General features: G+C 43.6%; 1 protein-coding gene across 11 annotated transcripts in view; it reads left to right on the top strand.

Moving 5' to 3' along the window:
• The window catches only part of FRYL (FRY like transcription coactivator), a 394,001-nt gene that overhangs the window by 347,205 nt on the left and 20,892 nt on the right, over positions 1-25,904 (top strand). For 10 of the 11 annotated variants that reach the window (XM_075930452.2, XM_075930453.2, XM_075930454.2 and 7 more), the window contains 4 exons: positions 879-1,049; positions 9,563-9,825; positions 21,138-21,345; positions 24,890-25,039. In XM_075930452.2, the coding sequence (XP_075786567.2) occupies positions 879-1,049; positions 9,563-9,825; positions 21,138-21,345; positions 24,890-25,039 (792 nt within the window). The remainder of the gene's footprint in view (positions 1-878; positions 1,050-9,562; positions 9,826-21,137; positions 21,346-24,889; positions 25,040-25,904) is intronic. The other variant, XM_075930450.2, reaches the window with a different exon arrangement.

The following is a 25,904-nucleotide window of genomic DNA, read 5'->3' as shown; positions in this document are numbered from 1 at the left end:
GCCAGCAGCAGCGGTGAGAGTCTGCAGGCAACCATGGCTCACAGAAGCGGGGCTGTGGCATGGTGCTTGTTGCTCCTGCGTGATCCAGCTGGGCATCCTTCCCTGCTTGCAGCCACCGCTCGCTGGACCCGCTGCGTGGTTGCTTGTTGCTCCCGGGTCGGTGCCTGCCCCGCCGCCCCAAACCATGCCCCACTTGTTGCTCCTGGGCTGGGGCATGGTTCGGGGCGGCAGGATAGGCGCCGGCCCGGGAGCAACAAGCGAGCATGCAGAGGGTCCTGTGAGTGATGGCGGCGGCTGCAAGCAGGGAAGGGTGCCCGGCTGGATCGCGCAGGAGCAACAAGCACCATGCCACGGCCCCGTTCCTGTGAGCCGTGGCCGTCTGCAGACTCCAGCCACTGCTGCTGGCCGCAGAGCCCCGTGCCTGCAACTTCCTCCGGGCTCCTTCCCTTTGTCAGGCCAGGCTGAGAGCCTCCTGCCTTGCGCCTCTGCTGGGGATGCCTCTGCCCTGGCTCCAGAGCGTTCCCGGCTGCTGCACCCCTTGTAAGTTTCCCCATGTTGTTCGATCATGGGCTGGGAGCCTAACCCCCTGCACCGTAAAAATACCACCGTACCCTAAATATACCCCCGGCACAGTCTTGTATAACTCGCGGGTTATACTCGTGTGTGGGGTATTCAAGATTATTTTTACTGAAACAGCAAAAATCATGGGGTATATTCAGGTGCGGGTTATATTTGGGTGGGAGTATATTCGCTAAAATACGGTACTTGGTGGAGCAACATATTTCCAAACACGTGTCAGTTAATTTCTCATTGTCTTTAAATTGCATGGTCTCAGTGAACCACTGAAATATTTCACGTTTGTTTGTTTTTTCTCTTAGTTAAATAGTGATTCTGCCATAGATGAAGCAATATCAGATCATGCAAGTTCATTATTGCAGTCTCAAGACTCCACTAGCAGTATGGGAACAGAAGAAGTGCTTCAAATCAGAGCTGAGACCCCAAGTTTGGAGGCTTCGCCTCTAGATAACTCTAGCTACCAGCTGCCTGAGGTGGGGAGAAATGTGGGCTGGTGCATGACTGATTTGGGCTCTTTCTAGCATTGCATAGGAGCTTTTGCTTTCATTTCAACAGAATTTTCATCTGTTAAACAGATTATTTGATTTATCTTCAGTATTTTTAACCTGTTGGGGTATCTTGTTGAATGTCTCCTGGGAATGAAAATCTCTTATGATAGACTCAGGAAATTTACTACAGGTTAAAAATACTCTTGAAGTGCTATTAATGAGCATTTTGTGGTGACCAGTAACAGTAGGCTTGTGTGTGAGATGCTTTTTCCTGGGTATGGTGAAAATCTTTCTATAGCAACATTTTCTTTTTAAAACCTTTTGCTTTTTTTGCTTTCTTTGGATTTATGTGATTTGGTGCTATGGGTTGGGATTAAAACCTCAGGCCAGCTGTGTTAGCAGTTGGTTCAATCAAATAAGTCTTTTAAAAAAAATCTCAGAATGCTAGTGGTGTATTGGAAAGCCCTGTGTGGAGTAAGCCAGATTTCAGCTAATGACCACCCAGAAATCTGTGAGTATTTAGTTTTTGTTAATTTAAGATGTTTTTTAAATCCTTTGAATAGTTTTTAAATAACAAAATTAATTTTAAAACAAAATTAGTTCACTTGCTACTGTTTCTATCATACTTGCATTCTTATGCAAAAAATAAGAATTGCCATCCTACATCAGACCAATGGTCCATATAGTCAAGTACCCTGTCTTTTGACAGTGACCAATGCCAAATACCGCACAAGAAATGAACAGAACAGGTAATCATCAAGTAGCCAAGGAGATGGTACCGGCAGCTCTGCCACTGTGCTGGTACAAATGGTATCTGTTACTAATCAAACACCAGTGTCTCCACCCCAGCACCGGCCTCTTCAGCACGGGACTCAGTGCTGAAAATACTTTAGCATCGATGCCTCCTCCACCTGTGCCACAGCACCAACAGGCACCAAGCTGCAAGCACAGCATCGCTTGAACCATGGTATCGAGAAGACATGAATGAAGTACCACCCCACAACAGATCAAGATGCACTGCCATACCGGCACTGAAATACTACCCCATCTTTGGCACCACCCTAGCTGCTTTTTGGTAGTGACAGATCTCTTGTGGCTTAGGAGATAAGGTGTTCACCTGGGGAGGGCACGGTGGTGAGTTCAAGTCCCACCCCCCATTCCTAGTCAGGGACACCATCCCTGCCCATCATATCTTCAATTAACTTACCTAGTTCTTTTTTTGAACCCTTTTTTCTGGGCCTTCACAACTTCCTTTGGCGAGGAATTCCACAAGGTGACTGTGCTGTATGAAGAAATACTTCCTTTTGTTTGTTTTAAACTTGCTGCCTATTAATTTCATTTGGTGACCCCCTAGTTCTTGTATTGTGGGAAAGAAATAAAACATCCTTATTTGCTTTCTCCACTCAGAATCTCCCTAAGGACAAGCCTTGGCTTTCCAAGGCCTCCAGAAAGTGATCCAGTAATCCCCCTATCCAAGACTCAAAAGAAGAGAGTCTTCCTAGCAAAGTCTCTCCCAGTGGTGCCAACATCCTACCATAGCAAAGGAGATGCTACCAGCACCTCCGCCACTGTGCTGGCACAAACCATATCTGTTACTAATGAAACACCAGTGTCTCTACCCCAAGCACCAGCCTCTTCAGCGCGGGACTCAGTGCTGAAAATACTTTGGCACTGATGCCTCTCTGTCATGTAGTTTGACTTATTTTAGATCCAGGGGAAACCAGTACACTTCAGGGCTACTTAACCACTTCCTTATTTATTGCAAGCTTTAAGCAGTTAATACAGTTACAAGCCTTAAGAACAATTATTATACAATTATAACCTTAAATACTATAAATTCTAAAGCAAATAATACAGCGCAAAGCAATGCAAAAGCAGTTACTAAAATATCTACTATATACAATAATAATCCTAATTCTCTTACACTTCACCCATATGCTACCTGCAGTGCCAGGCAGGAGGTTGTGGTTCCATCTTTTCCCACCCATAGGAGCGCCACCACTGACATAGCCAATCTGAAGGGCCTAATCACTTCTAGTTACCTGGAGCAGGACATGTGGGTTAATCCTGTCCATTCCTTCCCACCGATTGTTTTTACTAAACCCAATTTATAACAAAGCGAGACTTGGTTGTTCTAATTTTTACCAATTGATTACATATTGTGTAGGATATGTCAAAAGCCCAATGCCCTATTTGGGGTACATCCTGCTGCTCAGGATGTTACTGCTATGTGTGCAGTTAACAGTTTCATGGCTGCATCTGTACTTTTTACTTATCAGAAACAGAAGGACCAGTAAAAGGCTGCTTGTCCTGTGTTCTTGATGTGGTCTCTCGTACCAAGCTTAATCTGCATTGTTATGCAAAATTTGCTGACTCTCTCAGTTTTCTTTATTAACCCAGCCTTGTCTGCATGCTTTGTTATACCAGACTTGAGCAGGCCAGAAATCCACACTTTGGACAAGGCAGACATCACCAGGTATTGCTAAGGCAGGGTAATGCAGGCTCCCCCACGCTCCCCCATCTGTGCCGTAGCTCCAACAGGCACCAAGTTCCAAGCACAGCATCTCTTGAATCATGGTACTGAGAGAATATGAATGAAGTACCACCCCACAACAGATCAAGACGGCACTGCCACACCTGCACAGAAATACTACCCCATCTTTGACACCATCCTGGCTGCTTTTTGGCAGCAACAGATCTCTCATGATGTCACTGACTGAGCCTCCCTGGACTTCAGAAAAGCAGACTTTGACTCCCTCAGAGAACTGATGGGCAGGATTCCCTGGGATGCTTACATGAAGAAAGGAGTCCAGAAGAGCTGGCAGTATTTTAAAGAAGCCTTAATGAAGGCACAGGAAGAAACCATCCCAATGCGCAGCAAGAAAAGCAAATATGGTAAGCGACCAGATTGGCTTACTGGGAACATCCTTGGTGAGCTTAAACACAAAAAGGAAGCTTGCAAGAAGTGGAAAATTGGACAAATCACTAGTGAGGAGTATAAATATTTCTCGAGAATGCAGGGGAGTTATCAGGAAGGCAAAAGCGCAATTGGAATTGCAGCTAGCAAGGCATGTGAAGGATAACAATAGAGGTTTCTACAGGCATGTTAGCAATAAGAGGGTGATCAAAGAGGGTGGGAGGCCCTTATTGGATGAGGTAGGTAACCTAGTGACAGATGATGTGGGAAAAGCTGAAGTACTCAATGCGTTCTTTGCCTCTGTCTTCACGGACAAGGTCAGCTCCCAGACAAATGCACTAGACAACACAGTAGGGGAAGGAGGTGGACAGCCCTTGGTGGGGAAAGAACAAGTTAGGAACTATTTAGAAAAGCTAGACCTAACCAAATCCATGGGTCTGGATTTAATGCATCCGAGGGTACTGAGGGAGTTGGCAAATGTCATTGCAGAGCCTTTGGCCATTATCTTTGAAAACTTGTGGAGATCAGGAGAGATCCTGGATGATTGGAAAAAGGCAATTGTAGTGCCCATCTTTAAAAAAGGGAAGAAGGACAATCCAGGGAACTACAGACCAGTCAGCCTTACCTCAGTCCCCATAAAAATCATGGAGGGGATCCTCAAAGAATCCATTTTGAAGCACTTGGAAGAGGGCAAAGAGGGATTAGTCAACATGGATTCACGAAGGGCAAGTCTGCTCATGGTGGTTAAGACCAAAGCAAAGTGTGAAGAGCTTCAAAAAGATCTCAGCAAACTAAGTGACTGGGCAACAAAATGGCAAATGAAATGTAATGTGGATAAATGTAAAATAATGCACACTGGAAAAAATAACCCCAACTTTACATGCAATATGATGGGGGCTAATTTAGCTATAGCTAATTAGGCAAGAGATCTTGGTGTGATCGTGGATAGTTTTCTGAAGACGTCCACGCTGTGTGCAGTGGCAGTGAAAAAGCAAACAGGATGTTAGGAATCATTAAAAAAGGGATAGAGAATATGTCAAAGAATATCTTATTGCCCTCATATGAATCCATGGTACGCCCACATCTTGAATACTGCATACAGATGTGGTCTCCTCATCTCAAAAAAGATATACTGGCATTAGAAAAGGTTCAGAGAAGGGCAACTAAAATGATTAGGGATTTGGTATGGGTCCCATATGAGGAGAGATTAAACAGACTGGGACTTTTCAGCTTGGAAAAGAGACTAAGGGGGGAAATGATAGAGATATATAAAATCATGAGTGGTGTGGAGAAAGTGAGTAAGGAAAAGTTATGTACTTGTTCCCATAATATAAGAACTAGGGGCCACCAGATAAAACTAATGGGCAGCAGGTCCAAAACAAATAAAAGGAAATTCTTCTTCACACAGCGCATAGTCAATCTGTGGAACTCCATGCCTGAGGAGGTTGTGAAGGCTAGGACTATAACAGGGTTTAAAAGAGAACTACATAAATTCATGGAGGTTAAGTCCATAAATGGCTATTAGCGAGTATGGGTAAGGAATGGGGTCCCTAACCTCTGTTTGTCAGAGGGTGGAGATGGATGGCAGGAGAGAGATCACTTGATCATTACCTGTTCAATTCACTCCTTCTGGGATACCTGGCATTGGCCATTGTTTGCAGATAGGATGCTGGGCTGGATGGACCTTTGGTCTGACCCTATATGGCCTTTCTTATGTTCTTATATTAAGTCGTGCCTGACCAATCTGATTAGGTTTTATGATGAGGTAACTGGCTCTGTGGATATGGGAAAGTCAGTGGATGTGATATACCTTAACTTCAGTAAAGCTTTTGATACGGTCTCCCACAATATTCTTGCCAGCCCTGTTAGCTAATTATGATTGCACCAGTTATTCCAGATTGGAGGAACTCCTGGAGCATCTGTCAGAGTAGAAACACCCTGTCCTCCAGTCAGTTGTACAAGAGGGCCACACTATTGTACATACCACCCTGCAACACTCAGTGTTGTGGACTTGGTCACTCAGGCCACTTCTACAGCCATAGTCATGTGGCAAGCATCCTAGCTTCAATCTTTGGATATCTCTAAGAAGCTACAGATCAAGGATGAGGACTTGCTGTTTGATAAGAATATGCTTTTTTCAGCTGAGACAGATGGACATGCAAACCACCTTATGCACTCTGGGAATGTACATGCTACCAACAAAAAGGAGACACTACACACCTTTTCAGAGGCCCAGAGACACTGGCTTCAATCAACTCCAATTCAGACATTTTGATACTAACAGATCTAAGCCCAGACCGCGGTAACAGACACCTCCATAAGGCCAACTTCCAACCATTCGCACACCCAAGCAGCATTTATGAACCTTTGGTTGAGGGTCTGCATGACCTCTCCCAACAAAAAGTGCTAGCAGCTAGCTCAATCAGCAGCTATTTGCCTACACCGATTGTGCCCGTATTACAATCAGTGGGCAGCAGTAACAGGTTGACGTGCCTTGCAAATTATTCAAGCAGGATATCCCATCCCATTCCTGTTCATCCCACCCCCCAAGCTACTATCTTCCCTGTCCCTCTTCAAGAACCCCTCCCATGAGCCTCTTCTGCAACAGAAAGTTGAATATCTTTTATGCATAGAAGTGATCAAGCCTGTTCCCACTTCATTTTAGGGCAAGGGCTTTTATTCCAATTACTTCCTCACTGAGGAAAAAAAAGCAGGAGTTGGAGACTAATCTTAGACCTATGCAAACTAAAGAAGTTTGACCTTAGCAACTATTATTCCAGCACTAGACCAGGGAGACTGGTTCACAGCCCTTGACCTACAAAATGCTTACTTCCACATAATTATATACCTTGCCATAGGATGCTTCCTATGCTTCACTGTGGCTCACAACCATTACTAATACAGAGCGAAGAGTGCTGTCCTTTGGACTTTCCACAGCCCCCAGGATTTTCTCCAAAACCCTCGCGGACACTATAGTACACCTACATTGGCAAGCGGCTATAATATTTTTGTACCTGGATGATTGTTTCATAAAAAGATCCATACAAACAAAAATGACCTCGATCCACAAGACCAGAACTCCTTTTTGAAGCCTTGGCCTTCTGATCAATGAGACCAAGTCCGTCCTTGGATCCACTCAGAGGCTGGAATTTATTGGAGTCCTTCTAAACTCTACTAAGGACCGTGCTTTCTTACCAAGACATTGCTTTACCACTCTAAAAAACCTCATTAATGTAGTGACCATCAGCCCTCAGGCATCTGTCTTTACCTTTCTATTAATCATTGGGCTCATGGCAGCAGCCACTTACATAGACATACCAGACTGTATATGGCTAAATACTCTTAGCCATACTCTTAGAGTCTATATACCCCCACTATGCATTCCCTTGAAATAAATCAGTTTCTCCCCATGTACTATCCTCCCTTCAGTGGAAGACCATTTCCACAAACCTTCTCTTGGGTGTTCCTTTCCAGATCCCTGCCTTCATGGGTTGGGGTGTCCACCTCAACCATCACACAGCTTAAGTCAAGTGGTCACTACCAGAGTCCCAATTATACATAAGTCCCCAAACTCAGACCTATCAGAAGGGCTTGTAAACACTTTTAACCCCTCATTCAAGATAAATCTATTAAAATACTCAGAAAACATATGCATGTTCTACGTCAACAGGCAGGGTCGAGCCTGTTCACACACTCTATGCACAGATGCTATCCACCTTTGGAACTGGTATATCCACCATAATATTATCCTTATAGCTTCATACCTCCTTGGCTTATGCAATACCACTGCAGATACTCTCAGCCATCACCTTTCCTAAGACCATGAGTGTGAACTCCTTCTAGACATCGCAACCTGCATATTCTGCACGCTGGAGTATCCAGTGATAGACCTATTCATCTCCCACAGAAACCACAAATTTTGCCTCTTTTGCTCTCAGGCGGCATTAGCCCCAAGCTCCCTTGGAGATGCCTTTCTAATCTCATGGACGAAACCACTACTTTACACTTTTCCACCTCTACCTCTGATTCCCAAAGTTATCCTGAAACTTAACATGGACTGGCTTGCCTCTTTTGGGTAGCCCCCGTGTAGCCCAGACAAATGTAATAATTCTTTCTCTCTCACCTTGCTGTAATGCCCCTCTCTCTTTCATTTCATTCTGATCTCCTGTCCCAGAAACAGATGCACGATCCTTCCCCCTGACAAGTTTCACCTTCAGGCATCGATCCTCAATGATTCCAGGATGCCAAGGCCTCATGATCTGACTCCATAAAGCACGTCCTTCTAAATAGCAGATGTCCCAATATTGGCACTTATTACCTCCAGAAATATAAACGCTTCTCTGTCTGGTGTACCCAGAGACAATCTGACCACTTCAAAGTGCTTCTCCCACTCATTCTAGATTACCTTCTAGATTACCTGTTAGAACTAAAGAGTTGTAACTTGTCCATTAGTACAAGAGTTCACTTTGCCTCCATCTCGATGTTTCACATACAAATTGATGGGTTTTCCCTCTTCATGCATCCCATTCTCAAGAGTCTTCAAAACATTCCTATGAGATTACCCAACCCAACTTGGATCCTAAGTTTTGTTCTCAAGACCCTTACTAGCCCACCATTCAAATCTTTAGTTACATGCTCACTCCTACATCTGTCAGTGAAGGTTGCATTTCTAGTGGCCATCACATCCATGAGAAGGGTCATGGCTGATCTGCTGTATACTACATTTGCTAAAGATAAAGTAACCATGCAACCACATCCTTCCTTTCTCCAAAAGTGACTCTGGCATTTCACATTAATGAACCCATTATTTTACCAGTATTCTACCCCAGAATTGATGATAATGTAGTGTTTTACAGTGGAAAAAAGTACAGGACTTTCTAACAGTGTAGATCAGAGTGACTTACTTATGATAATCATTGACATAGTATACATTGTTAATTGGTTAGGGTTAAAAAATATTGCTCTAACAATAACTCCAGTTCATTAAAACATATTTTTCTTTTGCAAAATTTGTTTCCAAGGGAGGTTACTTCCATTCTGCCAGGTATTTATGATGGGAGAACTATTTGAGGTGGGAGAATGGAAAGGTAAAAGTTTGTTCATGGTAGTGTACTGGAAGTAGGAATTGGATGCGATAGGCAATTATGAGTCATTAATTTTTTATTTTTCTCTTAAAAGATGCAATTTGGAGGTTTTGATCATATTAGTTTTGTCTAGAAAAAAATTTAAAGTATTTGCACATATTTTCATGAGAGGTCTTTCTTGTAACATCACTAGTTGATATTAGTGAGAAAATTACATTTGCTATACGTGACAAATTGCATTTCAGAAACAAAAAATGGGGAGTATTCTAACCAGAAGTTGAAAAATATTAAAATGGAAGATTCTTTATGACTGAAGCATAATTCAAGGTGGTATTATTCAAGCAGTATATTAAGAATCCAAATATCTGAATACTTAAAATAAAACTGGGTGATGTAAACACGCTTTTGTTTAAGTATTGACTTCTATATCTTGTAAGAGAAGTTGATGTACATCAGCTCCTTCTGTAAAAACAATGAAAAATATACTTGCTTTGCAGGATGGTGGTTCAGCTGCCAAGGATGAACAGGTTAGCATTGCTAGTGAAGACAATGGATCATATATATTACACGAACAACAGGACTCTCTGATCTGTCAGGAACCTCTAGAGTTGGAAGAAACTCCTGAAATGCCAGAAATGTCAGAATTGCCAGCTCCTGAGAGCTATTCTGAATCTATATGTGAAGAGGATGTCACCCTTGCTTTGAAAGAGCTAGATGAGAGATGTGAAGAAGAAGAAGCTGACTTCTCTGGGTTGTCTAGGTAAGAGTACACTTGATTTTAACTGCAGAAATAATGTATCACTTGTGGAAGCCACTACAGGCAGTCCCCGACATACGCGGATCCGACTTATGTCGGATCTGCACTTACGAACGGGGCTTTCTCGCCCCGGAGGTCGAGGTGGTGGATTGCTGCCTGCGAGCTCCGGGGCGAGAGAGCCCCGTTCGTAAGCTGCTCCCGGTGCCCCTGGTCTGCTGGAGACCGTCTCCAGCAGACCAGGGGCACCGGGACTGAAGCCGCAGCAGCGGCGGGTTCCCGGGCTTCTGAGGCTTTGCTCTGGTGCTCCCGGTGCCTCGCTACTGAAGCTGCAGCCGTGGTGGGGTCCCGCGCCTCTGAGACTTTGCCAGAGCAAAGCCTCAGAGGCGCGGCACCCCGCTGCCGCTGCGGCTCTGCTCCCTGTGTCCCTGGTCTGCTGCGGGGGGGGCGCAGCTAGTGTGCCCCCCCCCCCCCCCCGAGCAGACCAGGCTTTTGTTGTGGACCCTGGGGCAGAGCAGCTGGGGCGCTGCCGATTGGTCCTGCAGCGCCGCTCTGGGCACTACTGGACCAACCCGGCAGCACCCCAGCTGCTCTGCCCCAGGTCCTGATTCAGCCGCTGCTGGTCAGTTCAGCAGTGGCTGAATCAGGACGCCTGGGGCAGAGCAGCTGGGGTGCTGCTGAGTTGGTCCAGTAGCGCCGAGGAGCACCCCAGCTGCTCTGCCCCAGGCGTCCCCAAGTCAGGCGCTGCTGAAACTGATCAGCGCTGACTACAGGAAGCCCGAGGCAGAGTTGCTCTGCCCCAGGCTTCCTGGAATCAGCCGCTGATCAGTTTCAGCAGCAGCTGACTTGGGGACGCTTGGGGTTCTTAAGTTGATTCTGTATGTAAGTCAGAACTGGCAGTCAGTTTCAGCAGCGGCTGAATCTGGACGCCAGTTCTGATTTATATACAGATTCAACTTAAGAACAAACCTACAGTCCCTATCTTGTACGTAACCCGGGGACTGCCTGTATTTAAGTAAAACAAGTTACATTTTTCATGCTTACTATCAGAAATCTTCTAACAGTACAAACTTTTACAATAAGCATGTCAAATAAATGTTTGGCTCATACTTTGAGATACTCCCAATGTGGATCCCACTTGTGTGTGTCTCTGTACCCCAGAATAAGAGTTCATAGTTTTTTCTCTAGAAGTGAAAACACAAGTGTTTTGCATGCACGATGTGTGTTCTCAGAAGCCAGCCCATCTCATGGATATAATGGGAATGGTAACCCCAAATGCCACTCAGTACCTTTGAATCGCTTTAGGCAGTAAGTAACTCTAAACAAAATTGTCTTTTTTTGTAATTTTTGTTACTTAGTACAGGTTGAACCTCTCTAATCAGGCACTCTCTAGTCCAGCAACATCTGTGGTCCAGCGTGATTTTAGTTAGCCAGATGTCCACTTATTATGGGAGTAGCCAAGTTATCAAGTGGTCCCATAAAGTTTGTTTACAGCCACCAGTCCTGATTCTCAGTGTTTGGTGCTATTTTTTAGCTCTAATTTATCCCTAAATATCTTCTAAGAGCCTAATAAGCAGTGGAAGTGTTGGTAATGATGCTACACGATATTAACCTCTGTCATTTAGCAAATTCTCTGGTTGAGCACCAGTCAGTTCTTGAGGGAGCTGGACTAGAGAGGTTCAACCTGTAGAATAGAAGTTTATAATTAATTTGTGTATAGTTAGTTGTAGTTGTTACTGTTTCATTTAATAGTTGGCAGAAGACAAAGAGAGCAGATTGGAACAGGGGTTAGTTATGTCAGAACATAGATTTTCTTCCATTTTCAACTCATATCCCTCCTGTGAATGCAAATGGAATCGGAATTCTCAGTGCTGCACCAGAATAAAGAGCCAGCACAGAGATCTGCTTTGATAACAAGGGCTCAAGTGCATAGCAGTGCAAAGATGTTTTTATAACATCACAGCAAGGCACCAGATTTACCAGCACTGTGTATCCAACACTGCAGCAATGAGTATTGCGTACTCCGGTGCCACCTTTCCTGGTTCCATTGTCACAAGTACAGCCTGTTGTGGGGCATTGGGTCTTGAGAGAATTAAAATAGAAATTTAGCAGGACAAATGGCCTAGCAGGCCCTTAAAGAAGCACAAACCAGTGGCCAGAGTCATGCTGCCACCTGTGATACATGGCAGTGTGGCCCAGTGCCTAAGGTCAGTAGAACATTCTTGCTTTGTAGTTTGGCCCTATGGGCATCAACTGCCCTGCTGACAGGCAGCTGGGGAAGCAGGCCCCCAGGCCTACCCTCTCCACTTAGTTCCGACCAAGGGCCATAAGAAATTGGTGTTTCTTCTTTAAGACATCCCCGTGGATGCTCCATTTTTGGTCTTGGTGCCATCCTAGCACCTGGATCAGAGATTTTGCAGCAGTCCCTGCCAGGCCGCACATGAGCGGCACAACCAGCACATTCCATGCTAGTCAGCACTGCACATGCGAAGCCCACACCATCCAGTTCCTTCTCAACCACCCTTGGCCTGAGATGGACCTCTGAAGTTCTCTGCCTTATTTACACTTTACATTGTTTATTAGCTATTAATTCCTAGTTTAGGTAGCTAGTGTTGTTAACAGTTTGTTATTTTGTTATAGTTTAAAAAACATTTTTTTCATTATGCCCGGCTCCCCGGGCTTCAAAAGCTGCACCTCCTGTAGAGACACAATACCTATCTCAGATGGACATTCACAATACATCACATGTCTGGGAGAACATCATTTTTCTCAAGACTGTCCTCACTGCGCCAAACTTAAGGCCAGAGCTCATAGGGACAGGGACCTTCTCCTCAAACTAATCCTTATGTAAAAGAAGATGCACCCGGCTTCGGCTCTAGGAAGGCAGCCTAGGGAGGTGCATTCACCCTCTGACTCCCTTCAGAGCAAGAAGGTTCCCAAAAAAAGGAGCTCCTCTGTGCCCCACCAACAGTCCTCCTCAAGGAAATGGTCTCCACCCAAACCATCAGTGCAAAGGCCTCGCGTCAGTACATAAGACGTCCTGGGCACCTCAGGTGTCCAGGCACTGTCGCACACCGCTGCACCAATGGCAAAGGTCTCAGTCATCACCCCAAGACCGCACCGCCAACTAAGGCACCACCAGTCCCAACAACTTTTATTGGTACCAACCACTACAGCACTGATGCCACTAACGGTACCAAGCTCTATGGTACCGATCATTTACACTGCACCGATGATGCTTTTTCATTCGTCGGCACCTATCAGATTATTGGCACTGCTTATGTACTCAGTACCACCAACATACCAAAGATCTTTGTAATCGATGCCGAACACTTCATTGGTACCATACAGACCTACATTACAAACACCAGCACAGATCCTTGCGGAACCGTTGCCATACATGCGGAGTGCTGACTTGGCAGTCACATCTGCCTCACAATCACCGCTCTTCGGCACCAATGCTTCGCTGGTACCAACGACTTCACAAGCTGTATCTCCAGTACTGTCGCAGTTCTCCAGCAACTATGAGGAAGAGGCACAAGCCTCTTTCTCGTCACACTGCAGCCCTCCAATGCAATATTACAAGCCCCAATACGACCCAAGGGTGATTCCTCCTTGGTATGGGCACCACTGGAGTCCTTGGGGCTCATACAAGAGACATCACAAACACACTGCTTCTCTTACATCTAGAACATCCACATCTATGCAACAATTGGAGGTGCCTCAAGCAATGGAGTCACCCCCCTGATTCTTCACCACCCACCAACTCCTCTTCATTATCAGACAAGGAGATTATGCTATTGCCATCATCAGCCGCAGATGACTTCAAGCATTTTAACAATCTTTTTTAAGAGAGCTGTGGCTGTGCTCAAAATTGCCACAGAGGAGGTCGCCCAACCCCACCATGAGCACACTGAAATACTCAGTGATATACTCTCACGCGATTATGCAAATGAAGCACGAGATTTGTAAATCCGTGCTTCATTTACATTCCTCTTTTGAAAGAGGAATGCAGTTTAGACATAGCCTGGTTGTATATATTAGTATGTTTAGGAATATAGGTTCTTCTCCTTCTCTTCCTCCTCCTTAACCTCCTCCATCATCATCAAGAAAGAAATCTAGATATCAGAAGTCAATTCCACTATCCTCTTCTGCATTTTGCACAATTGGGTCAAACTTGATGTGACAGCTAAGACTCTTAGACTAATTTACAAGGATCTATACCTTTTTGCCCACCTCTTGGTTCTGACCTACTTTATTTTCAGGAGGCTTGTATGACCATAACTACAGATTGATGGGTCCTTCAAATCAGGAAGAACAGTTATCCCATTTAGACTGTCTATACTTGCACTTGTTCAACTAAACTTTTGTCTTTCATGGGTGCTTAACCCTCTCCCTTTCCCCGTCAGCGACAGTTTTGTCACAAGTGCACGTGATTGCTGCTTTTTAGGCAGAAGCGCTTCTGCTGACAAAAGGAAAGCCACTCATTGGAGGTGGAAGTATTTTGTTGACACAAGTGCTGACAGTGTTCACACATACTGACTTTTAGCAACAGGTCTGTGTTAACACATCTTTGTTGTTAAAAGCTATGTAGTGTAGACATGCCCTCAGTTTCAGTCTCTGCCTCTCACCCACATCCCTTTTCAGTCCCCTTTCAGGGACCATTCTCATATGAGAGCTATGTATCATGAGGTTGATTAGATCATCTTTCTAGAAGCACTAGGGCTTGGTTCCTCAAAAGTTTAGCTCTCCTAGATTTGGTAGCAGCAGGAGCATTGTTCACATCGAATAAATTTCAGATAATAAAGAATCTGATCCTCCAGTTTTGTTTGTCTTCAAATGGTCAGGGTGTGTCTGAATCTTCTAGGCCAAAGAGCTTCATTTATATCTGTAACTTCATTTGCTAGATTATATCGGAGATTATTTCATACTTGGATTTGAGTCAATTTACAACCCAAAGCTTCATGACGTGGTGATTCTGGACTAGATTCTAGTTTCTATGGAATGGTAGAAAATAATGGAAAAATATATATGGAAGCTCAGTTTGTTTCTCCCATTGCATCCAAAGCTCTGATAACAGATGCATCCCAGATGGGTTGTGGAGCACATATAAATCACATTTGACTCTGGGCTTTTGGTCTCATTTACAAATCCATTTACAATGCATGTAAACATCCTAGAATTCAGAGCAGTGAGACTAACTTGCAAAACATTTCTACCTATAATGGAAGACACTGATCCAAGTTCTCATGGATAATTTCACAGCAGCCTATTCTGTAAATAGGCATGGGAATGTGAATGTCAGACTTTCTTTGTCTTTGGAAATGATGTATTCAGAATTGTATCAGTGTGACAGCTCTTTTCTCCTGAGAGTAATAGGCTGGCAGACTCACTGAACAGGAAAGTGACCTCATCCTATGAATAGAAATAAAAAAATTATTTACTAGACTAACTTTTCCAAGAGTGGGAATTACCCCAAATAGGTTTACTCACTTCATATCAAAAGAGAAAATGTCCAATATTTTGTTCACATGCAGCACTCCAAGGTCTTTAGAAGACACCTTGATTTGTTGGTCATACAGTTGAATTCATTTCTAATTCCAAGGGTGTTACAGTACACAAGGCAGGAAAAATGTCAGATTTTATGGATGGCTCTTGTTTGGCCTCATCAGTCTTGATTCTTGGACATACAGTTATTGTCAGATTACTAATTTATGACACTTCCAATTCAGAAGGATATGATAACACAAAATCATAGTCTATTTCTTCACCTAAATCTAGCATTATGTCTCTCAATTTGGATGGATATCAGGGTGTTCTCAGTAGACACTGTTCTTTGGAAGTACAGTGTGTTGTTCAGGGCAAAAAATCATATGCTAGCATTATGTATACTGCAAAATGGAAATGATTTTCATTATCAGCAATATTTACTAGGGATGTTAAATACAGTTTAATAAACTAATGGGATTTTCCATTGACTAGTTGATAAGCCAGGGAGTTGCAGTGGGGTTAGCTCATGGTCCTGGCAGCTAACCCTGCTGTGGCTCTGCCTTTCAAATGTAGTAAGAGCCAGCAGGCTATTAATACATTTAAAAGGCTGAAGCACAGCAGGGGGGACCCAGAGTGAGCCGGGCCAGGTGATTGCCAGCTCATGCCACGTCCCTCTACTGAGCTTCTGATTTTTAAATGTATTGAGACCACAGTTCATTTGGCAATTATTTTCACATTTCATCCTCCAGTAGGAGATTCAATTTTCTCTCATTAATCAGTGAATAGATTTATGAGAGGTCTTCATGTTTTCCTCTTGTGAGAGAGATCAGTCTCTCTCTTTAATTATGCACCTGCACTCTTAAATCTAGTCCTTTCTTTAATTATGCACCTGCCTTTTGAACCTCTATCAAATTGTCCAGTTCATCTGTTGTCAATTTTGGTGGAAATTATATGAATTTATAAAATAAATGAATTGCAAGCTGTAATGATAAATTCTCCATATAGTTTTTCATATCGAGAGGGTAACTGAGATCACACCCACCTTTTATTCCAAAATTGTGGTCAGATTTTTGTGTCAGTTTATTCACTTGCCAATCTTTTTCTGAAACCTTATTTTCATTGGATGTAGCTAAATTACATACTGAAGCTATCAGAATATTGTTGTTATACTACCTAGATAGAGCTCAAATCTGTTTATAGTACTCAAGGACTTTTCATTGCTTATGGCAACAAATGAAAAGGGATGGTTATTTTGTTGTAAATACTCTCAAAATGAGTATCAAATTTGAGAAAACTGCTTCAAACATTTGGACTCTGTCAGAGCACAAGGCACATGGATAGCATGCCTAAGGCACATAACAGTGTCCAAAATCTGCAGATCAGCTACCTGGCTTATAGTGCACATGTTTATAAAACATAATTCCTGAGTGATTGCTTCAAGATCTGATTCCATTTCCAAAGCAGTTTTGCAATTTCTTTTCAAATAACTCATGCCTCTCATAGGGATGTTATAATGTAGATGACTGCGCTATGTATCAGAGGCAGCAAGTGTGGGAGAGTGGGAGCCAGTGCCTGTGAAGTCCTGGCTTAAAAGCCAGTTCCTCATGAGCACCTGATCCACCTGCCCCCACCACTCCTTGGGGAGGAGGGGGAGTGAGGGAGCTAGGTTGGAGCAAATACTTACAGGGAACCAGATCCATGGACCCACCTGCTCCCACCCTTGCTGCCTCCTACAGAGGCAGTGTGGGGAATTTCAGTGTCTCCACGGTGCTGCCTGCCCTCACATGCTGCTGCCTTTATTAGAAGCAGCAGAGGTGGGAGAAGGGTGAGGGGGAGGTTGCTGTGAAGCAGCTTCTGTCCACGATGGGCCTGAGCTCTTTGTAGGACAGATGCCGCATCCCACAGAGCAGTCTCTGTCCACAGCAAGCCTGGGACTGCCATGAACAGAGGCTGCTTCCCAGCAGTAGCCCCTGTCCATGGGGGATCCAAGCTCCCTGTGGACAGAAGCTGCTCTGCATCCCACAGAGCAGCCTTTGTCTGCCACATACCTGGGCTCACCGCAGACAGAGGCTGCTTCATGGCAGCAGCCCTTGTCTGTGGGGGATCTGAGACATAAAGCAGCCTCTTCGTGGGGAGCACAAACCCCCGGAGATGGGCTGTTGCCACCCCACGCTGCTGCCTCTGTATCAGAAGCAGTAGCAAGGGATGGCAGGCAGCTGGTGTGCATGGGGAGCTGGTTTTTAAACTGGCTCCACAGGTGTGGGACTGGAGCGCATTGATTGCTGGTCCCACCCTTGGGGACTATTATATAGTCATGTAACGGTTAAGTTTTCATACAGTTACAAAACTATTCAATTACACTATATCTAACATCCCTAGCCTCTCAGCTCCATTAATGATGACTTCTTGGTAATCACTATAAGTGAGATCCACAAGTGCACTAGCTCAGAGAAGAAAGAATAGTTGCTTAACTTACTATAGCTGTGATCTCTTGAGATATTCTGCACATGAGAATCTCACAACCACTCATGGCTATGCAACTTGAAGGGTGGATCCTGAGTAACAGAGGAACTAAATTGCAGTATGGGCTCTATGCTCTTGGGAGCAGAGGGCATGAAGCTATATACGCCACATGTGTGACTGTGCTAAACACTACTAGTGAAAATGTTCCAAACTCCTGTGCTTTAGTACATAGACAGCTGTAAGTGCAAAATAATTTGAAAAGCCACCCTTATTGTGAGGTAAGTAACTGTTGTTTTTCTCTGTTTGGGAAATAGAACTCTTGGGTCAGTCCTGAGCCCAGTTCCATCTGCTTTGCATTTTTTAACCAATACATAGCATGTAAAAAGCTGCCCTAGAGGAGCAGTGTCATACAAGAATCCTCAGTTGACTCAAAGCCATCATCATAGGGGGAGGGGGAAAGGTTGGGGACCAGAGGAGGACAGAAGGTAAGCTTTAGCAGTTCTCACAGTGCAAGAAGGCTCCTACTTAGTTTGAAGATGAGTAAATCACAATGGGAAAGGAACAGGAGCAGCTGAGCTTTTGTAGATTTTATATTGGGTCACTGTAATATGCCTTGCAAATATTAAAGCCTGATGCCAATCAGCATCAGTTTGCTTTCCAATGTACAGATCAGAATTCACCTGTTCTTGCAATGTAATTACATACAAAGAAAAATTGGTTCTAGCCTTAATGGTGATGAAGATAACCTTTTTAAGGTTATTTCTGTGACTAACAGGTGTTTGGTAAATGTTGCAAGGTTTGCTTGTAGATTATGGGAGAAACTGCCTGCCATTAGCTTGCTCATAAAAGCTTGCTTTACTTGTAGCTTTTTATGGGCGTTGCACTACTGAACTGAACACATGCAAGCATTACAAACACAACTTATTTCTCATTGTTATGTTGTAAATTATTGCTTTGATGAATAGTCTAAACAATGTTTTTCAAAATATTTTTCTTTAATCAAGGACTGAGAAAATAAGCAGAGGAAATTTGGTTTACCATGCATTGGTGTAGCTGCTACAACATACTAAAATTGCTAGCATCTACAATTTGCTGCCACGATACTGTGCTAAATAGACACGTTTTATTTAAAATATGTTTCAAATGCCTCTCTGAAAGTGTACAGTGGGGGAAAAACATCAACTGTTCATTTTATGAAATTCTTTATAAACTTTTCTAATTGCAAATAAAATAGGAAGATTGTGTAATAAAGCATAAAGAAAAATAATTGTATAAAATATAATTGCTTCTAATGCAGAAGATTTTTAAAATTGTTAGTGACTTTGATTAATCAAGTCTCATAAGTAACAGCATTATCAGAACCTTGATACATGATGAAAAGTCCATTTGTAGGACATTCTTTGAACAAAAGTTTGTTAAATGGTCCATACAAGTGGACCTGTTCCAATTTATTTTCATCCATATAAAGATGTTACTTAAGATCATTTTAAAAATTGGTGTACTGCAGCAAGACTTTTTGGATTTCTCCAAAGGCAAGCTAGGGCTTTGTTACTCTGCCCATGATCAGATAGCCAACGAGTGGAATATTCATTAAATTATTTTTGGGAAAAATATATGTCCTTTTCTTAAATGTTCTGTTAATAAAAATACTAACTAGTATAAGATACTTACTCTGCTTTGTCAGACGTACTAGATATTTAGGGGTATGTCTACACAGCCATTATTTCAAATTAACTTTACTAACGTCTACACAGCCAAACCGCTATTTCAAAATAAATTCAAAATAGTGGAGCACTTATTTTGAATTTGGTAAACCTCATTGTACGAGGAATAACACCAAATTCAAAATAGCTAAGTCAAAATAAGTGCTGTGTAGACACTTATTTCGAAATAGGGGGCCTCCAACCTTCCCAGGGTGCCCTGGTAGCCACTCCAGCCTCAAACAAGAACACTCCTCTCCCTCCCCAGAGCCCTTATAGGGGTTGACTCTGGCCACAGTGCCTGTGCCAGCTCCAAGCCTGCCAGCCCAGAGCCAGCAGTCACTGCCTCTGACCCAGTGGCCCCAAAACATGAGCCAGCAAGCCACTGGCAGCCAGCCCTCTGCCACTCCCCAGGAGCAGTCTGCTAGCTCCCACGAGCCTGCCAGGGCCTGGTGAAGGTAGGTGCCTTTCTGGTCCAGGGCAGAGATCAGGGGGACCTTACTTAGGTTTGGGGGGATGCCCCCAACGTCCATGATCTCCGCACTAAACGGAGGAACGCAGCCATCTATGGCAGGATAGCTGCCAGCCTGGCCACCAAAGGCCACATGCGAACCCAGGAGCAGGTTCGCATGTAAATCAAGTTGGTCCGGCAAGACCCCCAACCCTAAGCCCTGAGCTTCCCTTCCCCCTTTTTCCCCTTGCTTCCCCCTTCCACCTCCCTCCTCCCAGGTTTCCCCCTCCCCTCTCCCACCTCTTTTCTCGAGTCTCACCAGTTTTATTCCCCTTCTCTCCCCTGCCCCCCCCCCCCAGTTTTGTTAAATAAAGAGAGTTTCTCTTCATGAAAATACGTGTATTTTATTTGACATCAGAAAGTGGGGCTGGGAGGGTAAGTGGAACGATGTCGGGAAGGAATGAAGCACAAGCCTCCAGTGGGGCAGACCAGGGAGACTCTAGTGCTCCTCAGGGTGGAAGCTCTCCCGCAAGGCCTCCTGGATGGCAGCATGCAGAAAGTGCAGCCAGGCTCACATCAACATGATTACGAGAAGCACCAGAGTGCCCAGGGGCAGCTCTGGCTTCATGTTGCAGAGTGCTGTGGTGTCCTGAGTGAGGGCAACCAGAGTACGCAGAGACAAAATGCTCTGCTGTCCCTCATCGAAGTAGGCAAGCAAGCAGGGAAACCTGAGAACTGGCTGCCCGGGGTTGGAGGTCCTTTTAAGCACAAGCCTCAGATAGCCCCAGGCAGCAGCCACACAAATAAACACCTGACCTGATGCCCTGCTGGACCTGGTTCTGGCCGGCCTTCAATGCAATTCAGTGTCCACTCAGTGTGGATGCGCTATTTTGAAATAGCAAAACGCTATTTCGAAATGCATTTTGTGTGTAGATGTGTTATTTCAAAATAAGCTATTTCAAATTAACTATTTTGAAATAACCCTGTAGTATAGACATACCTTGAGGGTGTAGTACCAACATTTATACTGTAGCAGCAAAAGCCTTGTTTTTTTAAACTTTTCCTGCTTCATTTTCACTACAGATTTCATTTTGTTTAAAACAAAACAGAATTTTCTCTAGATTTTTAGATTTGGCAACTCAATTATACTGCATGGTCTTTTCTTTTTCCCATAGTATTTACTGACAAATTTGTATCACTTACTTTATTTACAGCCAAGATGAGGAAGAACAGGATGGTTTTCCAGAAGTACAGACTTCACCACCACCTTCACCATTTCTTTCTGCCATATTGGCAGCTTTTCAGCCAGTGACATATGATGATGAAGAGGAGGCCTGGCGCTGCCATGTCAATCAAATGCTGTCAGACACTGATGGATCTTGTGCAGTCTATACTTTTCATGTGTTCTCTAGATTATTTCAGGTCAGTGACTCATTACTAATTTGTTTCTGATTTTTTTTTTTCCAAACAGCTTCTTTTTCTAATTAGTTTTCTAAGGCCTGTCACTACTATAAATAATTACATACAGAACAAATATAAAAACATTACTTTAATATATTATAATGAAATATTTTTTCCACAGGACCCTGCCTCATTCAATTCCGAGGATGAATATTGTGCAGGAAATGAGGCATCTGTTCAGTATTTCTTTTTAGACTAATCATTTTTGCTATCCACCCCACACACACCTTGTTTTTTAACTGAACACTGAACCTTATCCAAACCCTTTCCCGATTGCAGAATTATTGATTTTTTTATGAGCTTTGTAGCACTCATCACCATAGTATGCCAGCCTAACAAATATTACTGAATTTATCTTCATAATATCCCATAAAATAAGAAGGTTTTTCCCAGAAAGGGAAAAGATACACTAGCAGTTTAAGACTAAAATTTTCAAAAATGTCTGTTAATTTAGTTTGCCTCAATTATTAAGAACCTAGCTAGGGAGTGATTTTTTTTTCAGAGCACTTAATTTTTTTTTTAGCACTTGATATGTTGTAAGTATTGTAAATTAGACATTAATGGCTCAATCCTCCCAGTGTCCTGTGAGAAGGTGGATCAGTATTGTTTACCCTAGTGAAACTGACTCAGAAAGGCAAAGTGACTTGATCAAGGCTGTACCATTAGTGAGTGGCCAAATCAATATTAGAAATCAAGAGCTCCTGAACCCAACTATACTGCCTTAACTGCAGAGGTTTAGACAACTTCATCTCCCACTTAATGCAGTTGTAATTACAAGTGCTCAGCTTCTCTGAAAATCAGACCACAGCTGTCTGAAGTTGGGCTCCTAGAAGCAAATAATTAGTAGCCCTCTGTGAAAATGCTATCTTAGATTATTTGTTCAGCATCATACAGGAAGTCTCTGAGGTAATGATGCAACACAGTCCTAGTGGGTGCCATTCAAGTGCATTTACCAGAAAACCATCTCTTGCTGCAGTCCCCTGCCTCATTCAGTATATACCTTCCAAATTTTGCAATAAAGGAAGAAGGGATGGCTCAGACAACAGTCTCATTCACTATATAACCTACATTCATTCCCTGATCACCATCCATCCTATGCACTGAAAGAGGCAGGAAGCTATTGGATTTTGTAGTTAAAGGCTATATCATAATCAGTACCCTCATACAGTCTGATACTCTACTGAATTAGTCATTTTGTCATATGTTATGGAATTTCATGCTATAGCTGCAGAATCAGTCATTTTACTCCTGCCTTCCCTACCATGGCCTGGCCTCAGTTTTCCCTTTCTGCTACTTTCACTTCAAGGGGGAGTACATTACATAAGCAGCATTTTCTCTTTCCCTACTGCTCATAAAAAGAGGAGCCAGAAAGCACAGCAACAGCTTTCCTGGCTTATGAGGACTTACATTCACAGCTAATCAAGTATGTGTCCAAAAGGAATGTAGCAGACAAGGACTAGGTCAGAGGGCTGTAGGCAATGGGCAGATTTTCATCTCTCCCAGGCTTTGATATGTTTAGGGCTGGATTAAAGCAAGTAGGGGCTATAAGATTGCCATAAGAAGACAAGATGCTTCTTGTGACCATACATCACTCCTTCACCATACCTTTGTGGGGAATAATTTCTTGGACACACTGGGTGCAGGTGAAAACAAGCAGAGGATTTATTGGTTCACATAGCTGGTGGAGTACTCATTCAGGGTTAACCCGGTGAGCACTAACTTAACCAAAACATACATTAGATTATATAGGTACAGATGGATGGAGGAGAAGTAATTTGATAGGTCTAGCAGCGGAAGTGAGAGATGCACATAAGCCAATGGTCTACAACAGTTACACAGCATCTCCTCCCATTACCAATTTAACAAGGTATCACTAATACAAATAGCTATTCCTAACAAGCTAAATAAGCCAACATAAACAAAGGCATGTTGATGGTTATTTTGTCGACCGGAAATATAATGCGTCTCCTGTAGGGGTGGTATTGCCTGCGTGCGATCTTTGGGATCCAAGCTTTTTCTAGGAATAAAGCAGACAATGAAAAACAATCCCGCACGGTTGTTTGGTACCGGCCTTATCAAAGTGAGGCCCTTTTGGAATGTGGTTGCCAGGGGAACCAGGGTCACAGTAACTGCTGTACTGTGTGCTTCTCAGGCTTGGTCTGATACTTTCAGATTTGAGTTTGACAGTTCTCAGCAAGATACCATGGGCTGCCTCAATTTACCCTACACCTTCAACCCCCCTCCCCCCCCATTTGGAGTAGGAATGACAGAGGGAAAAAATGATTGCTGTTTTCAGTATCCCTGACCATCTGACCACGTTGGGAGTAACTGTTCTCTATTACTGAGAGGCTCCATAAAATTTAGAGAATTCAGCAATATACTATGAAAAATCAACAAATTGAGCTAATTAGCATTGCTGTGGAACTGAGAGTTTCTTGCTGCTGAACTGAAGAGTACCTGCTGTGTAATCGCTCTATTGTGATTTGGCTTATAGGGGGCCATGACTATAATGTATCAGTGCAAGCAGCAGAATAAAGGCTTAACATAAATCCTGGCATTTCTTAGCTACTCAGTGCTTGGATTTGCAACCTTACTAACATTATTTGAATGTAGTCATTTGTATATGATTTTTCAGGTTTTATAAAAATAATTTATAGGAACATACTGGGTCAGAACCATAGTCTTATAAACTTACTTAGTTTAAAAAATTTAAAAATCAAAAAGGTTTCTAAAGTAGTATTTTTTAACTGTGAAGTATCAAAATATATGGTAATGTGTGCTGGCATAACCTTTTAATTGGCACTTGCTGAGGATGAATTGCATACATAAAATAAATTCACAGCCCTGAAAAACATGTAATGGAATGTGAAATCTTATCTTCCCTCATGAAATATGGCACCAGCTGCTAGTATACCAGGAACTGGGAGGTGGGGGAGAACAAGACTTGTTCTTCTCTTGCAGGGACCGTTCGTAGAGTGCTAGGGTGGGTCATATCCATCTCCAAGATCTCAGCCAGCTCTAGGAAGCTCCGCAGTTCTAGCTGTCACTTCCCCCAATGCCCATGAAGGGAGGTTGCAGCTCCCGCTGTCACCTGATACCCCTCCTTCTCATGGAAGAGACTGCTGGGAAAACCAGACACATAGTAACCCACCCCCTTTTCCCAACCAACTTCACTTCTGTGCTGCTGCTGACAGTGGCACTGCCCCAAAAGAGCTTAGTGTCTATGTTGTGGTCTTAATACTCCTAAATAATACTTTCATCCCTGACTCAAGGCAATATACAGTACCATAGTTTTAGGAACTATTCTCCTTCTTTTATCTTCTTTGTAATGTTTTTCTACTTTTATCCAGCAAAGAGAGAGAGAGTGTAATGACACAAATGTGTGTAGTACCAATAGTTTATACAAAAATTCTTTGTCAGAATAGAAAAAAAGAGATTTCCTTTATCTTGTGCTAAAAAAAAAGAAAGTAATGCAATTAAATATTTTTTTCTATTTTTATTCTAGACCATTCAAAGAAAGTTTGGAACTATAACAAATGCTGCAGTCAGTTTTCTTGGTGAGGGTCTACAGCGTATTGGAACAAAATTTAAAAGTTCGTTGGAGGTGATGATGATGTGTTCAGAATGCCCAACAGTCTTTATTGATGCTGAAACGGTAAAATCTTATGTGCAGTCAGCAATATAGTACTAGATTAAAATACCTGTATTTAATAGCCTTTCTGAATGGATACAGAATATTTTATGCTTCAACCTTCAGAATATAATGTTGAGGGAATTTTTTCTAAGGGTACAGGTAAAGAGCTTATCATTAATTATAGTATCATGGATAGTACTTGTATTTAAAAATAAAAAGACTAATTTGTATAAATCAAGGGTTCTCAAACTTTTTGGCACATAGCCCAACCTGCTCAATACAAACCTTTCCACGGACCACCAGCCAGCAACCTATGATGACAAAATGGGTGCAGGAGGGGGAAGGGTGCTTGACTGTCCAGGAAGTAGGGTACAGGCAGGGAGGCAAAGGGGACAATTGCCCTGGGGCCCAGACAAAGGGGCTCAGAGTTGTTTTGAACTGCAGTGGGAGTGCCAGAGTGCTACTCTGTATGGCTTTGAAATCTAGGGAGGGCCCATAGCTAAGGACTGACTGCCCTCAGCCCCACCTTTCCCAGGGGTGCAGATATGGCCTTTCCACACCTTGCCCCAGGGCTCATGGTGGCTGTTGGTCCCATTGGGTGCTGAGGGTGGGAGTGGGGGGTCTGGGTAGGAGATGGAATGCAGGAGCAGGCTCAGGGTGGAGTGTCTGGGTGGGGGAGAGGGTGCAGGAGTGGGCTCTGGGTGGAGTGTCTGGCCAGGAAGGAGAGTGCAGGAGCAAGGGAGGGTGCTGGGGCAGACTGGGTGTGGGGGGAAGGGGGGGCCTGGCCAGAGGAAGGGTGCAGGAGTAAGCGTATGAGGCAGGGTCTCGGTGGAGGGACATGAGTGAGGAGGATAAGGCTGGGGGTCAGGGCATGAGGGGCACTTAC

This window comes from Pelodiscus sinensis, chromosome 4, assembly GCF_052426305.1.
Source record: "Pelodiscus sinensis isolate ZL-2025 chromosome 4, ASM5242630v1, whole genome shotgun sequence".
Lineage (NCBI taxonomy): Eukaryota > Metazoa > Chordata > Testudines > Trionychidae > Pelodiscus > Pelodiscus sinensis.
Note: the sequence above shows the minus strand (reverse complement) of the source record. Positions and strands in the feature narration are given on the sequence as shown.